The following is a 15,307-nucleotide window of genomic DNA, read 5'->3' on the forward strand; positions in this document are numbered from 1 at the left end:
GAAAGAGGAAGCTTACCGATATCGGGATATATGCATGTCTGCTGTTAACGGGTCCTACTGTGAAACCAGTGAACCCAGCCATTGCCCCGTGAACGGCACTCTGGGCAAGAAGAGTGCAATAGATGTTGTCTGATGCATTACTTGGTACAGCTCGTATCATATACGTTGGATCTGCAGAAGAAGGAACAAGGTAGTGAAGCATTGACATGAAGAAGCAAAATGAAATGAAACATATTTCTAAAGACACAACATGATAAAAAGTTCAAATCTTGACAGATACAATGACAGAAGATACCTATGTACTTCATATTTATTGCCATTTTCCGAGCATTTGCAAAATGATCCTGAAAATTCGTAACAAAGAGAGCTCGAAGTTAACACATGTTGCCTGTTATGAGAATCATCCAGGTACATGGTTTTAGTTCTGTAAAACAAAACAACAGAAAAAGCATACTGTAAGAAAGAAACATTTCTCGCATATATTGTTCAATTTATACCACACCTTAATCTGTTGAGTCAACCATAGACCAACATCAAGCAAGAGCCTGTTTCCAGACTCGTCTTTCTCTTCAGTTGCACGCATGCTTTGAGCAACGTAATCCTGTCCGGCCCCTTCAGCTATCACAATAACCATGTGCCCGTTCTCTTTCAGTCGTTGGCTGATAAACTCAAACAGCCCATCTTTGCCTTCGAGAAAGAACGGAGACTCGGGAATCAAGCAACAATCCTGCCACATATCAAACCCCATGACTATACTTTGTGGACATATGAAATGTATAAATTCAAAACTTTTAGTCATGGTGACACGATATCGAACAACGGAAATGCAGGTAATTACCACGTCACGGCTTGCCAAAGTAGCGAACATAGCTATGAAACCTGCAGAAGTTGCATCAGAAGCGAACTTTGAATCATGTTTACCGACAAACATCAGAGCAAGAGATGAAAAGACAACGTCAGAACAAGGACCAATTTAATCACATATACCACGGAACATTACCACTATATCTTCCCATGAGTTTAACTATTCCTATTCCATTTTCGACGCTCTCAACCTCTACATGTGCAGCATTAATAGCCCTTTGTGCTTCCTCAACAGCAGTATCAAAGCCAAATGATTTGTCGATAACCTAAAAAAGAAGTTAAAGGAGAGTATATAGTTTCCATGTGAGGAAGACAGCCTTTTTTACTAACATTATCAATGCAAGCTTACAGCAATGTCGTTATCAATTGTCTTGGGGATACCAGCAACCGCCACTTGAAGACCGCGTTTCTCAACTTCCTTCAAAGAATACGAAGTAAAGTATAGATAAATACTGTAACCAACTAACAGATAACGAACCGCTTACTACACCGAACAATTACTAAAAAGGGGAATAAAAAATTACCTCGTATATTTTTGCTGCCCCCCTTTGCGTCCCATCACCTCCAATAATGTAGACCTGAGTGCCAATTGACAAAGATCTTAGTATTGCTTCTTCCTATTGCAGCATATGTATGCTGATATAATATCAATAAATGATGAATCCGGAAAACAGAAGATATGGGCACTTGGTTTATTCCTCTATCTTGAATGTTATCGACAATCTTTGCTGTATCATGCCCTCCTCGTGAAGTTTGAAGAAAGGTGCCACCACGTTTATGGATATCGTTGACCACTTTAGGTGTCAGTTTCATGGCGTTTTTGGAGTAAAAGCCTCTATATCCTCCCTGAGAATTTCAATACGAACAAAGGACGTGACAAAATCTGATTCACCACACAACCGAACCAGAATAGGACAAAACTGGTAATACAATTACCATGACCGTATTTTATCTAATGACACACCTCAATGCCAAGAATGTCATCGACTCCATACATGTAGTTCAATCCACATACGATTTCCCGTATGACTGTGTTTATTCCAGGACATAATCCTCCACAAGTCACAATGCAAGCTCTTACTTCCTCTGCTGTGAAGTAAACCTGTCGGCAAAAATTTCAACACTGTCAGTCATAAAATTGTTCACAGCTGCCTAAACTAAAATTTTCAAGAAGCCCACATACTTTTTCTCGAGGTCCTGCACGTCGGAAATGTACTCCACGCTTACTGCCCTTCTGGACTACAATCTGAAGAACAAACAGGCTGAGAAACCGAAGCTCCATGCTCGACAAGAAACATAAAGGGCGTGAATTTTAGGCTTACATTTTGGGCAACCATATCTTCGGGCCTCACAAAAGTTCGCCTAGAGGGACGGAATATACGAGAGACATTACAACCCGCGAAAGCATCACCTTACTTGCTATAAGGAAAACTGATAAAATGCAAAAGAATGGCAAATCGGCTTACTTGACAATTGCATATGCTTGGCTTTTCTTCAAAGGATTTGGATACAGCTGGAATTAGAACAAGCTATGAATTGCAATTTTGCCAGAATATGAAACGATCCTATACAAGCAATGCCACAATCCACAAGAAAAGTGAAAAAGAACCATGGCTGAATAACATCAAACTTGACCAAGATTAACATGAATCACATCCTATCTCTTCATTCTATTTCACCAGCAAAACCATATCCTTGTCATCTCCTAGCTCTTCATTTCAGTTCAAAGGCAGATTTAGACATAAACGCTTGCCTATTCAGACAAAGGAACATATACTGATATACATATATATAGCGAGGAAGCGAGACAGTAGGTGAAACAGAAACACGAGGCAATAAAATTACCGGTAAATCAGGGAGAAAATCTGTCAAGTGAGGAACGTCCTCTATAACAAAACCGTCGTCGGTCTCATCCATTCCGTCGGAGCATCGAACTCTGGTCGGGTAGTTCCGGGCTGAAATTCGCGGCAACACCGACAAGTTTCCGAATTTCAAACTAGAAAGCGGGAAATCTCGCCGACGACGACGAAGAACGGTGTCCGAAGAGGAAGGAAGATGAGGCGAAAGGTTGGGTTTTGAACCCACAAACGAAATCGAAGCCTCCATTGAAATCAAAGTTAAAATGGAAAAATTCCAAGGAATCAATCGTGGGAAACGAAGAACGAGATGGGTTATTTATATAATCTAGAAAGAACACCAAGGATTGGGGAAAATCACTCAAACTACCCACACTGCGACGCATCTTTCATATGAAATACACCACCAAAAACATAACACATTTTTTTTTCCGTAAAAAGACGAAATTACCCTTAATGAATCACGATATTTATCTGTTCGAAAACAACTTTGTTATTACGACTTCGTAATTAATTCTAAATATAGTTACAAAAAGGTGGCAAAAAAAATTATGTCTTATTTTAGTTGTATATCAGTTATATATTAGTCGCAAAAAGGTCGCAAAAAATAAAAATAAAACGAAAAGGGTATTTTGGACTTTTTCAATCGAAAAGTGGGTTAAAATTGAAATTTTTTTTTTCTCTGGATGGTGTAAATGAGTTATTAGGGTTAAAACCCCTCGATGGATTCTCAATACTCCCACAAGCGATCAGAAAGATTTTCTCTTTCGCCCTTTCAATGGAGACAGATAATACAAATAATCAGTCAAAAAAGAAAAATTGGAACTTTGGGGGGCAAAATGGAAGAATCAAAAAATTATAAAACCCAGTAAATATAACCGATGAAAATATGTAAAAAGACACTAAATTGATATGTAGAAATAGTTCAGAAGAGACATGAAATCAATTTTGGCTGCCAAAATATAAAGGAGGGATAAGACAAGAATCAATCATATTTGTCTTTTACTCTGTTTCTAAACAAAAATCCAACAAAACAGGAAAATTAATGTAACGATCGAAAATATTATCTATAACTCTTGTTGCACACTGAAATTGTTCAGAAATTGAAGCAGCCAACCATACCAAATTTCACCAATTTTATACTGACATGAAGGAATAGTACATGCTAATAAACCTCTTCATTCTTTCTTAATTGCTACAAAAAGGCTTTTATGCATAAAAATCGTTAAAACAATCACAATTCAAAGTCACAGAGTTAAAGATCCAAACAGACAAGACAGCAACTGTTACTAGAAAACATCAAAACTCTTATTGATCAGATCCTCAGCCGTCGGAGCTGTAATCGCCGGCAGAGGCGGCACGGCGGCGCAACAGAACAAGTTCCTTGTCTCTGAGGAGGAGGCAGCTTCCGTCGGCGTTCCATTTGAGATCGTTGAAGCCAGGGGATTACTTGCGCAGAACGCACCAGAGGGAGGAAGGGAGTCCACATGTAAAAAGGTGAGAGCTTTCGGTGCAGAGGGCGAGACGGTGGCACGTCGTCGGTCCCACACAGCGCTCGTGTGGGTTCCTTCTGGACCAAGATGGCTGCGACCTCGAGCCGGCACATGTCCCATATCCATACGGTGATGAGGATAAAACCCATCATCGCTCAAATTCCCAAAACACCCGCAAAGGTTAGCTTGGTTGTCATTTGGAAGAAATAAAATAGGAAACCGTGCTGTTTCTGTGGAACGAAATAGCACTGCTTCTGCTATTTTCTGTTTCGATGTGAGAGCTTGGATTTTCCCGGGAAAAGAACACAGGCACAACACGGAAATATCCCATCTCGCCGAAATCCGCTGTTTCCCAGGATCCGAAAGGCGTCGACAATGAGCTCCTCTGTCGGCGTAACATACCCTCTCGCCACTAAGTTGCCTGAATTGCCATCATCGGTGAGAATCTCTCTCTCTCTCTCTCTCTCTCTCTCTCTCTCTCTCCCGCTCTCTCTATCTCTCGCTCTCTCTGCTTTTAGTCATGTCGACATCTTTCTATACCAGACAGGAAGCTCAACCGTGTTTCTACCAACCCAAGTTAACCAGCATCCCAGCGGAGTCGCAATTTCTTCGAAATCTCTCTCTTTGACCGGGAAAGATGAAGTCCACCGGATTTGTTATCCAGTAAAATCATTGATAGAGCTCCTACGAGATTCTGCAGAAAAAGGGTATTTAGAGAAAGCGAAATCGATTCACGGGTTAGTTCTAAAATCTCGATTTACCGGCAAAACCCTGACGGTAATGTTAAACCATTTGGTTAATGCCTACTCCAAATGCTCCGACTTTGCATCCGCTGGTCAGTTGTTCGATGAAATCCCCCACAAAAACGTTTTCTCGTGGACTGTATTGATTGTTGGAGCGACGGAGAACGGATTTTATCGTGATAGTTTCGATTATTTTGCTGAGATGTTGGATTATGATGTCTTTCCCGATGAATTTTCTCTCTCTGCAGCAGTACAGGCATGTATCGGTTTGGATAGCGTTGATTCAGGTGAAATGGTTCATGCCCAGATTATCATCCGGGGCTTTTCGTCTCTTTCATTTGTAAGTACGTGTTTGCTTAACATGTATGCAAAAGTGGGGAGGTTGAGCGAGTCATGTAGGGTGTTTTACTCCATGGCCAGTCCAAATGTGATTTCATGGAATGCTATGATAGCTGGATTTGTGTCAAACGGTCTATTCTTGGAGGCATACCATAGTTTCTTGAAGATGAGGGATGAAGGGATTATGCCGAATATATCTACTATCATTAGTGTTTCCAATGCCATTGGACAGTTGGGAGACATCGGAAAAGGCAGAGAAATCGAGCTTATTGCTTTTGAAATGGATATGCGGTCTAACATTCATGTGGGAACAGCTTTGATCAATATGTTTGCAAAATGTGGGTGTTTGGATGGAGCACGGTCTGTTTTCGAGTCGAATTACTGTGAATGTGAAGTCAATTTACCATGGAATGCCATGATATCTGGTTATTCAATGTCTGGGAACAGTGAGAAAGCTGTTTTGCTGTTCATGAAAATGTGTCGGAAAGGCGTCGAACCAGATATATTTACGTACTGCAGTGTACTGAATTCAGTTGCTGATACGAGGTCTCTAGAATTAGGCAAGCAGGTTCATGTGATGATCTTGAAGAGTGGCCAAGATTTGATCGAAGTCAGTCTTTGCAATGCATTAATGGATGTCTATGCCAAATGTGGGGAACTTGAATCTATGAGGAAGGTATTCGACAGGTTGGAGGATAGAAACCTTATCTCTTGGACAACCCTAGTGACAGCTTATTCTCAGTCTTGTGAGTGGGGGGAGGCATTAAGTATATTCTCACGGATGAGAGAAATCGGTTTTCAACTGAATCAGATCTCATTGTCCAGTGTACTTGTGCCTTGTTCTAGCCTCTGCTTTCTTGAATATGGTCAGCAAGTCCACAGCCTTTCGTACAAAACCGGCTACTCGGGCGACAAATCGGTTGACAGTGCTCTTATTGACATGTATGCCAAATGTGGCAGAATATCTGATGCTCAAAAGGTTTTCAAATTTTCTTCTGATCCTGATGTCATTTCATGGACTGCCATGATATGGGGATATGCCCAACATGGTATGGCAAAGGATGCCCTAAAACTCTTTAGACAAATGGAGTTTGTGATTCCAAAACCCAATTCTATTACACTTTTATGTGTTCTGTTTGCTTGCAGCCATGGAGGACTAGTGCAGGAAGGCCTTCAGTATTTTCAGTTAATGGAGGAAAAATATGGATTGACCCCTGAAATGGAACATTATGCTTGTGTGGTTGATCTCTTGGGACGTGTAGGTCATCTAGCTGAAGCATGTGAATTCATATCGAAGATGCCGATTGAACCTGATGAAAAGGTCTGGTTGACATTGCTTGGAGCATGTAGGGTTCATCGAGATATTCAGTTGGCCGAGATTGCTGCTCAAAAGGTTCTCTCTTGCAACCCTGAGAGTTCAGCTGCTCTTATCCTCTTAGCAAATGCATATAGAGAAGCAGGGAATATAGAAAACGAAAAGCTTGTAAGGAATACGATGAACTGTCAAGCCATGAGAAAGGAACCCGGATTTAGTTGGATTTCAGTTGGAGGTAAAATCCACAAGTTCTATTCTGGAGATCAATGCCATATCCTGAAGGGTGATATCTACAGAACAGTAAATGAATTGATGGGGAAAATGAAATCCAGAAGTGAAGAATGAGAGCCTGATTTTATACTGGAAAATGAATTCTGGGAAAGAGCACAATCGTGTGTAAATCAGACAAAGATCTACTTTAAGTTCAGGCGACATGATCATAGTGCAGTCCTGCAACGGTCCAACTCACCTCAGTGTAAGGTCGTTTGCCTCAGAACATGTGACCCTCTCCTTTTACCATTCCTTCGATCACAGTTCTTGGTGTTCCAAAATTCCAAATAGAGAGAGACAGTTCAGAATGGTCTATAGAACATCTTTCAGCCGCCTTTCTTGAGATTTTCAGAACCGAATCTTACACTGACAAGACGTATCTTTGCATTCCATCTCGTCTGTATTGTACGGAAAGAGACTGCCCGAGGGCTCGTACATCATTCTCGCACATACCTAAATAAGGTTGTAAGATACAACTTCAAGGACAAGACATTCAAGGAAGGTTTCAAGTTGAACACTAAGATTCTGAATTCAATTTTCGGTTGCTGGGGGTGCTACCCATCTGTTGAATCTTTTCCAGGTTTTCCTTCTGTTCTTGCAACTTTTCGGTTCATTCCCAATGTTCTTCTCCGAATAACCCATTTACACGTAATGCTGCAGCCACATGAACTGAGTGACGTTTCAGAAGGAAGAGATCAAATTCAACCCATCGGTTCTTCTTCTTCAGATGTTTAGACACGAGAGAGAAATTCTTGAAGAGTTTTGGTATCTGTAACCAGAAAATACCACCAAACCTCGTGGAGTTTGTTCTTGAACTCCATCCATCTCTTCTGCAAGAACCCGACTAAAGAATCAGATGTAACTGTAGCCTTCTATCAGAAAAAAACCCCCTAAAGACTGTTACTTTACCTACTTTACAGCTTCAAGAGCAAAACCCTTTTCAGCTGCGACACTTTTCCAGGTATCATTTCCCGATATCTTTAAGTTTCCTCAACATTTGCTTGAAGCTCGGCCTAAGAGAAGGCGAGGGAGAGCAACAAGCCATGGCGAGTTGAAAGTACTTGAGAACATGTTCTTCAGTAACATCTTTCAGACCACTTCCCAGAATCTGGGGACGGTACAAATCCGACAACCTATGATAAAGAACCGCATTCCTCATGAAATCCGGCAGGTAGAACTCATCATTATCAACGGTCGGGTTTTCCTTTACGGGTTCCTTACCAGAAACCAGTTCAAGCATGATCACACCGAAACTGTACACGTCACTCTCCATGGTCACGTCCTTCATCTTGATCAACTCAGGAGCCTTATAGCCCTCTGCAGAAGAAGCTTCCAGAACTTCTTGGCCCGAGGCAAGGGTCAAGATCAAATGCAGGCCGAAATCGGATACGTAAGGTCGAAAACTCGGATCCAAGATTACGTTTTTCGATTTCAAGTTGCCATGGACGATGGGTTTCTGCATTCCTGTGTGGAGATGATCAAGAGCTTTGGCTATGCCAATGGTCACACTCATGATGTTGCTCCATTTATGTGATTCAACATCTCCACCTGTCCATGAACATGCGTTCTTGGTCAAATAATGAGTTGATATATATAGATATAGATATATATACACACATATATAGATATATGAAACATAGATAGGAAAGTGTTTTACTTTTCCCAAGGGATGGGAACAGATTAGCTAAGTGAACAAGAAGCAGTGGAAAGGTAGGTACCGACAAAAGATATATACAGATCGATAATATTGCAAAGAAAAAATAAAAATATTATAAATGGAAAGCGATAAGACAATGCATCGTAGATGACAGATATCCAAAATTAAAGAGGCCATATGATTCTGATTCAATCTGAAGTCAAGATCAGAAAATAAATAATAAAATTCCAGATATATAATTTTTTATATTGATTTTATATAAATTTTAAAATAACGTACAAAAATCGAATGGTAAAATATGGAAGAAAAACTATGAATTTTTTAATCCAGCTATGTAATTTTATATTATTTATATAAATGTGACAGCTTTTTATATTTTAATGTATAATTGAATAGTAGTAATATTATTTTACAAATATATATATATATATATAAGGGCACACAATTATTTGAGTAATCCAAAGAAAAACCAATTATGCGGCACTCACACACACATATATGTATGTATGCACATGTACACTTACACTGTCACGCACATATCCATATTCTGCATAATATATATATATATATATATATATATGATTCCATTATTGATTTTCAGTATTCGAAATCTACTTACTATTTGCTCAGCTTTACTCAGTTTGTATAATCATTTATTATGTTTATGGAGAAAATGCAGTATGAGAGATTACAGTTACTATGATTCTTTTCAGCTGCGTCAAAAGAGTTCTTGTTTTCTTCTTCACACTTTTCCAGGGAAAAAAACAATCTTGCAAAGTTCTGTTTGTTTCCCGGGAAAACCCAGAAATCAAGAAGCCACGAGGTTCCAAAAAAACAAAAAGAAGACAGACAAAAATGTGGGAGTCGGATTTCGATTCGATTCGATTGGAAACAGCAGAAAGTTCGTTGTTTTTTTTGTTGTTGTTGAAGAGAAAAGAAACAAATCTAATTTCTATAATCTGTGACGGATTTTCCGTCATTTTTCTCGGAAACCAAACAGAAATCCAAAGGAAGGAAAAAAAAAGATACTTACTTCTGATGAACTCAGACAGATTTCCGAAACCGAGGAACGGATGGACCATCAGCTTCTCCCCTCTCGTTCCGGCGTAAAACCCTAACAAAGGAACCAGATTTTCGTGGCGGAGGGATCCCAGCGTCTCAATGACGCTATTAAATTCCTTCGCATCGGATCTCAGAACACAAACGGGTCTCAAGAACCTAAGAACCCTAACTTTGCCACTTCTCAGAAACGACGCCTTGTACAGAGTGCCGTAGCTGGATTTTCCGATGACTTCTCCGGGAGCATCGAGTATGTCACAGATCGTGAGATCTTCGCCGCCATGGAAGGTGACAAGCTCCTCCGGTTCGGACCCACCGTCGGAAAACTTCTGCTTCTGGTGGGTCGATTCGACGTCGACATTTTGGGGCTCTCCAGGCCCTCTTCTCTTGCAGATGAAGAAGATGACAACGGCCGCTATTGCCATCGAGAATGCAGGTAAAGATACCCCAAGGATCAGCTTTAGCAGATGGGTTTTCATCATTTCATGAAAATTTTTGTTTTTTCCTTTCGGAAATCTGATTTTTTTTCCCAAGAAAGAGGGAATCTGGGTGTTGGGTTAGAGAGACCGGTAGCTCAGAGATTCCGGGAAAGTGGAAAGTTGGGTGTTGAGTTAGACACCGAGGATTGTAAGATTATAATGGAAAGTCTGTGAATTTTGACGCAAAATCCTTTCTTCTTTTCTTTTCTTTTTGTATCCGAGTGTGAAAGAAAGAAAAATGTGAAACTATTCGCGCTTGGACAGAGAGAGAGAGAGAGAGAGGCGAAGAAACTGATATATTAGAGACAGATCTGAAACATGTTTTTTAGTGTAACTATGTTCCAACTATTGTCTTCCCTAATCCAACAGGTTGGGATTATTTAATTTTGGTAATCAATATCATATCTAATAATTATGTCACTATGTAACCGTCGGATCGAATAATAAAATATGTATATATACACGCAGTCGTGTGTATATTATTAAGAAAAAAGTAAAACAGTATAATTAATAATTTTGAAGATAAAATGACTTAATCATTCGTTTGTAAAAAAATGACTTAATCACTAATAAAATGTATCAATTTAGGAAAAAAAAATTAAAAATAAAATTACATACATACATACATACATACATACATACATACATACATACATACATTTAAGTGACATTTGGTCTTTTTTGGATAAAAATGTCTAAAGCTAATTTTCCACGCACTCTGCAGAAATGTTTGACCAACTAATAATTGACTTCTACATTTTGTTCTTTATTGAATTTTTTTTTTTTTTGTAAATTTTGTCTCACGAACAAATCAGCATGGAAATTGTAAATGCGAGGAGATACTTTATGATTTTTTTTGTTTAATAATTCTTACGGCTGAATAAAATAAAATCCCAAAACTGGGATTTGATTCATTAAAAGTGCATCATATCATATAACAAAACCAAGAATATTTCATTTCTGTTTCTTGGAATTTCATAGAGTCACATATGGTAATGGTTAGTCCACATCTTCCAAAGGCCTAGATGTTGCACAATCACTAATAACTTACTTTCCAACTATATATATATAGAGATATATACCGAGATTTATACCCTAGAATCATAATAATATATTTCGACGAAATTAAATTTAGGATTATTTTTTTGATGGTGACTTTATTCCAATATGGAACCAATAATTTTGTATGGCAAGGGAAAAAATACATAAAGGTGGAAACTTTCACTTTATTGGGCTATATATACAGAAACGAACGAGGATGATTTTCAATTAATTTAAAAATAAGAAATATAAACTGTTAATTTTGGTTGGACCTCCATTCCTGAATCGCGGAGAGAAGGGAATGATTGGGGAGAAGGTTTGTGTGGGGGAAGGGCAAATCCGTCATTGGAGATCTATCGCTCTCTTGAAGCCATTCCTCTATGGCTCTCCGGTCGTACGTGTACCCGTCGGCGGCAACGCATGGATCCTCCATTATATCCTTTTTATTTCCATTATATTAAAACTTTAATAATAAAACCCTAATTATCATCACGTATATTTATGAAATGAAATAGTATAGTATATGAACACGTACGTACCTTGCGTAGTGGACATACGAAATGTCCCGGAGGAGGATCGATTAGGGCTTCTGAAACGGCGGTTCTTGCCATGCAAGCAACGTTCTTCATCCGTTCAAGAACCGGAAGAATCTCGTCCCCGAGATCGGGCCGGTCTCGTCGTCGCAGTTCAGTACATCTCAGCCCTAGTTTTATGATCTCCTTCATCTCATCTCCGGGCCAATCTCCAGCCGTCGCGTCCACCATCTCGGCCGACCGCCCCTCTCTCACGGCCTTCTCCATGGCATGAGCCAGAGCCATGGCCGGTTTAGCCGTAACCAGCTGCAGAAGTATGATCCCGAAGGCGTAGACGTCGGATTCCGGCGAGACCAAACCGGTTCTTTGGTATTCCGGGTCGATGTAGAAGAACGTACCGACCGGTCCGGTACTGTTGAAGAGCGTGGAGGCATGAGAAGGGTCGAGGTTTACCATCTTGGAAAGGCCCACATCTCCGATCTTGCTGACGAGGTTGCGGTCGAGGAGGATGTTCGCCGGCTTGAGGTCCCGATGCACGATCGGTTTTGGTTTGGTGGTGTGGAGAAAGTATAGAGCCGACGCAATTTCCCACGCGATTCGGAAACGCTCGAACCACGGTAGCGGCTGCGTTTGGTGGCCGAAGAGCCGTTCTTCAAGGCTGCCGTTGTGCATGTACTCGTAGATTAGGCATCCGCGTTCAGGGCACGCGCCGAGGAGGAGGAGCAAGTGCGGGTGCCGGATCTTGCTGAGCACCTCCAGCTGGAAAAAACACGTGTTAATATATATATATATAGAGATCACAGATGTGTATTTGCGTATGTACATACGTGCGTGTAATATATAATATACCTCCTGTTCGAACTGCTTGGTGAGGCCGGTCTTGTCCGGATGAAGAACCTTAACGGCGACATCCGTGTGGTGCAAGCAACACTTAAACACGTTTCCGTAAGCTCCCATTCCGACCTTCAGATCCTCGGAGAACGAGGAAGTCGCCTCGACGATCTCCTCCCACGCGAATTTCACGTACTGAAAACCGCCTTCGAGCTGAAATTGAAGCCTCTTTTTCTCTCTCGCCACCTCCTCGGCTCTCATCTCCGCCTCTACCCTCTCCTCGACCTCTCTCTCGACGCTTAGCCTCACCATCTCAGCCTCTTTCTCCGCCTCTCCTTTCTTCTCCTTCTCCTTTGCCGCCGCTTCTTCTGCTTCTTCTTCTTTAATCGTCAGTTCCTTCAGCTTTACGGATTCTTCTAATCGTCGGTGGTTCAGATCTTGCAGCTGAGAAAACGAGGTCGGGAAAAAAGATCGATGAAAGGGAAGAAGAAGAAGAGATGCAGATGTAAACCCGTTGAGTTCAGACACGAACCTTTCTAGAAGCATCCATGATTTCGGTCTGAGCCATAGCGTACATTCCTCTAACGTGTCTGAGTTCGATCTTGAGCTTCTCGAGCTCGAAGTCCACATTCATCTGTGCAAGAAATTGTCTGTGTTTACATCAGTGCATCACGGCAAAAAAGGACCGAGAAATGATGATTGTGTGACGGGTTTTACCTGACTTCCGGATGAAGTAGAGTCGGTATATCCGCTCGAACTGGATCCCTGACCCGAGAACGACGTCTGGTTATCCATCTGGGAGTGGCTCCAGCTCGAGGAATCGCTTGCTGCATACCCGATTCCCGAACTGTTAGTACGGTAAAAGCCCTTTGGATGATGATGCTTCTTGGATTCATCCACATCAAAGGACAGAGCTCTGTTATGGATGAGTGCATTATTCACATTCGATAGGGCGTGAAGTCTTTGGAAGAGTAATGGCGAAGAGGGAAAGCGATGGCTCGCCCCAGCCGATGAAAACCGTTCTTCGCTCCTGTCATCTGTAACAGCGGCTTCCCGGTCTGGATCAGGTGGTCGTACGGACAGAAGTTTTCCTTTAGAGATGATGTGTACAGTGCAAAACCTCGGCGTACTGTCCGAGATTCTTGAAGACAAGTTGCTTCTCTTCTGTCTCCTGCTAAGACACAGACTGTGTTTTCAGGTGAAAAAAGATCTGATCATGATTCAGAAATCAGGAAGCTTTTTAGGGTTAGGGTTAGATTTTCTGATAACAGATGAAGATTTCAGGTTTCTCACCATGGAAAGAAGCTAGAGGACGAAGCCCCGACGATGAGCTCGTTGATTCCATTCTCTTCAACAGCCTTAGAAATCGCAGCCGCTATATCGTCTGATTCGAGCATCATTATATCCGATTGAACCTTTGCGACAAGAAATTTCCGAAAGCCTTTCAGTGTATGATTCCGTATAGTTTTGCAGAAAATGTAACAGAACCAGTTGTGTATCAATATACCTCCATTCGGACAAACATGTCTCTGTAAGGAAGAAGCATCTCTCTCGTCTTCCAATTAACGTCTTCCTTATAAACCGTGGCTATGTCTTCTCGCACGCTCGATATCGGTATCGAGTTTCCCACTGCTAACAAGCAATAAAGCCGATCCAGACATCGCATTTCCGGAGAAAGACACAGAGATCTAAACCAGAAAAAGCTGAATCTTGAATCTTGAAACTATTAGTTGGTGAACTTACTCGGCGTAAGGACAGAAGTGATTCTTGGTTGGACATGTAAGAGTTTGAAGACAACGTGATCAAGAGAAGCAAACTGCTGAATCGCCCACCGGACAAGACCTTTGCTTTTGCTGATGTTGTTTCCTTTGATCGCAACCGCCACGGTCAGAGCTCGGTCTTCGGGTTTTTTCCGGTCTCCCATATCTTATCCACCGAGTTTAGACAGCTTCTCTGCAAGAAAATGTTAAACTATCATCATCGTCATCATCATGATCCAGAAAAGCAGTTCATCATCTAGACAACTGAGAAATTCAAGAAACCATGAAAAAGAGAAAGAGGTTGAAGACAAAAGCCGAAGGCTTTGACTTCAGAAACTTCAAGCAAGCAAATCAAATTCTTCGTCCGATGCTTGCATACTGTCTGATGAAGACACGAAACTCCAGAAGCAAGTAAAGCAACGATCTGCAAATAACTTTGACCCAGAAATAAAAAAACATCTCCTTGAGGAAAGAACAAGAGATACCAGGTGGCGTTGACTTAAAAAGCTTGAATCTTTTTCAGATCCCAGATTCCAGGAACTCTCTCTAATCGATCTCTGTTTCAGACAAGCTCAACAGCTTCGAGACAAGAGGAGAGAGATGAGGGAGAGAGAGAGAGAACATTACAGAATTATCCGATAGTTTCATTTAATTTTTCTAGGAAAATTCGATGAAGTCATGATGAAAAATCAACGGTATGTACTATGCAATTGCCGTTTCCAGTTCCGGAGCTCATGAAACATGAATCTGTCAAACGTCAGAATCAAAGGTTTCGTCGGGACCCTTTTAACTACCGTTGTTTCTGACTTTTCATCTTCCTTTTGTTTTTATTTTTGGGTGCCAAAAGAATGTTCATAAATCATTGCTTCTTCCCTAAGAAAACATCTAATTTATCAGTTTTTTTTATATGAAGGCCAAAATATATTAAAAAGAAAGAGTTTGTATACAAAACCGGTCTAGGACCGAACACCCGTCAACAGAAAATAGCCGTATGCCTCAACATGACACCGTATCAAACGAAAGTACAACAGCAGCTAACGACGCAAGAGAGTGAGGGAGTACCAATC

The 15,307-nt window shown here is 40.9% G+C and overlaps 4 protein-coding genes across 10 annotated transcripts in view; 1 reads left to right on the forward strand and 3 right to left on the reverse strand.

Annotated features, from left to right (window-relative positions):
- The window catches only part of LOC104818304 (ATP-dependent 6-phosphofructokinase 4, chloroplastic), a 5,267-nt gene extending 2,162 nt beyond the window's left edge, over positions 1-3,105 (reverse strand). For 3 of the 4 annotated variants that reach the window (XR_772633.2, XM_010547831.2, XM_010547830.2), the window contains exons 1-13: positions 2,710-3,104; positions 2,331-2,377; positions 2,187-2,226; positions 2,048-2,110; positions 1,829-1,966; positions 1,552-1,710; positions 1,389-1,442; positions 1,214-1,282; positions 1,001-1,130; positions 839-879; positions 503-727; positions 296-344; positions 17-171 (exon numbers count right to left, since the gene is read on the reverse strand). Coding sequence is in view for 3 of the 4 variants with exons in the window: in XM_010547831.2 (XP_010546133.1) it covers positions 17-171; positions 296-344; positions 503-727; positions 839-879; positions 1,001-1,130; positions 1,214-1,282; positions 1,389-1,442; positions 1,552-1,710; positions 1,829-1,966; positions 2,048-2,110; positions 2,187-2,226; positions 2,331-2,377; positions 2,710-2,970 (1,431 nt within the window). In the remaining variant the exon portion in view is untranslated. Of the gene's footprint in view, positions 1-16; positions 172-295; positions 345-502; positions 728-838; positions 880-1,000; positions 1,131-1,213; positions 1,283-1,388; positions 1,443-1,551; positions 1,711-1,828; positions 1,967-2,047; positions 2,111-2,186; positions 2,227-2,330; positions 2,378-2,709 lie in introns of all 4 variants that reach the window. The other variant, XM_010547832.2, reaches the window with a different exon arrangement.
- A 299-nt stretch (positions 3,106-3,404) lies between these two features.
- LOC104818309 (pentatricopeptide repeat-containing protein DOT4, chloroplastic-like) lies at positions 3,405-6,980 on the forward strand. Its single transcript, XM_010547836.1, has 2 exons — positions 3,405-4,651; positions 4,757-6,980. The coding sequence occupies exons 1-2, from the start codon at positions 4,589-4,591 to the stop codon at positions 6,953-6,955; spliced, it is 2,262 nt and encodes a 753-aa protein (XP_010546138.1). The 5' UTR covers positions 3,405-4,588; the 3' UTR covers positions 6,956-6,980.
- On the reverse strand, positions 6,946-10,332 carry LOC104818308 (putative kinase-like protein TMKL1). The gene is made up of 2 exons (XM_010547834.2): positions 9,571-10,332; positions 6,946-8,428 (listed from the first exon to the last, which is right to left on the reverse strand). Exons 1-2 carry the CDS (start codon positions 10,076-10,078, stop codon positions 7,845-7,847), a joined length of 1,092 nt encoding a protein of 363 aa, XP_010546136.1. The 5' UTR covers positions 10,079-10,332; the 3' UTR covers positions 6,946-7,844.
- A 945-nt stretch (positions 10,333-11,277) lies between these two features.
- Positions 11,278-14,992, reverse strand: LOC104818310 (U-box domain-containing protein 51). Of its 4 annotated transcripts, none has more exons than XM_010547839.1 (9): positions 14,726-14,992; positions 14,224-14,433; positions 13,988-14,112; positions 13,774-13,895; positions 13,198-13,654; positions 13,013-13,114; positions 12,499-12,924; positions 11,656-12,408; positions 11,278-11,555 (listed from the first exon to the last, which is right to left on the reverse strand). In XM_010547839.1, exons 2-9 carry the CDS (start codon positions 14,402-14,404, stop codon positions 11,373-11,375), a joined length of 2,349 nt encoding a protein of 782 aa, XP_010546141.1. In that variant the 5' UTR covers positions 14,405-14,433; positions 14,726-14,992; the 3' UTR covers positions 11,278-11,372. The 4 variants fall into 4 exon arrangements, with proteins under 4 accessions (XP_010546141.1, XP_010546139.1, XP_010546140.1 ...); XM_010547837.1 differs by having other exon boundaries at positions 13,198-13,666; XM_010547838.1 differs by having other exon boundaries at positions 13,198-13,666; positions 13,988-14,109; positions 14,726-14,991.
- Positions 14,993-15,307: the final 315 nt, after the last annotated feature.

This window comes from Tarenaya hassleriana, unplaced genomic scaffold (assembly GCF_000463585.1).
Source record: "Tarenaya hassleriana unplaced genomic scaffold, ASM46358v1 Cleome29, whole genome shotgun sequence".
Taxonomy (NCBI): domain Eukaryota; kingdom Viridiplantae; phylum Streptophyta; class Magnoliopsida; order Brassicales; family Cleomaceae; genus Tarenaya; species Tarenaya hassleriana.

Excerpts from the sequence above, each read along its gene's own strand:
- LOC104818310 (XM_010547837.1), bottom strand. The coding sequence starts at position 14,404 with ATGGGAGACCGGAAAAAACCCGAAGACCGAGCTCTGACCGTGGCGGTT. Across the intron at positions 12,925-13,012 it reads TCATGGATGCTTCTAGAAAG|CTGCAAGATCTGAACCACCG; the intron begins GTTCGTGTCTGA and ends TCGTTTTCTCAG. Across the intron at positions 11,556-11,655 it reads TCGTATGTCCACTACGCAAG|GATATAATGGAGGATCCATG; the intron begins GTACGTACGTGT and ends GGAAATAAAAAG.
- LOC104818309 (XM_010547836.1), top strand. The coding sequence starts at position 4,589 with ATGAGCTCCTCTGTCGGCGTAACATACCCTCTCGCCACTAAGTTGCCT. Across the intron at positions 4,652-4,756 it reads TGCCTGAATTGCCATCATCG|ACAGGAAGCTCAACCGTGTT; the intron begins GTGAGAATCTCT and ends TTTCTATACCAG.
- LOC104818308 (XM_010547834.2), bottom strand. The coding sequence starts at position 10,078 with ATGATGAAAACCCATCTGCTAAAGCTGATCCTTGGGGTATCTTTACCT. Across the intron at positions 8,429-9,570 it reads TCTGTCTGAGTTCATCAGAA|GTGGAGATGTTGAATCACAT; the intron begins GTAAGTATCTTT and ends GTTCATGGACAG.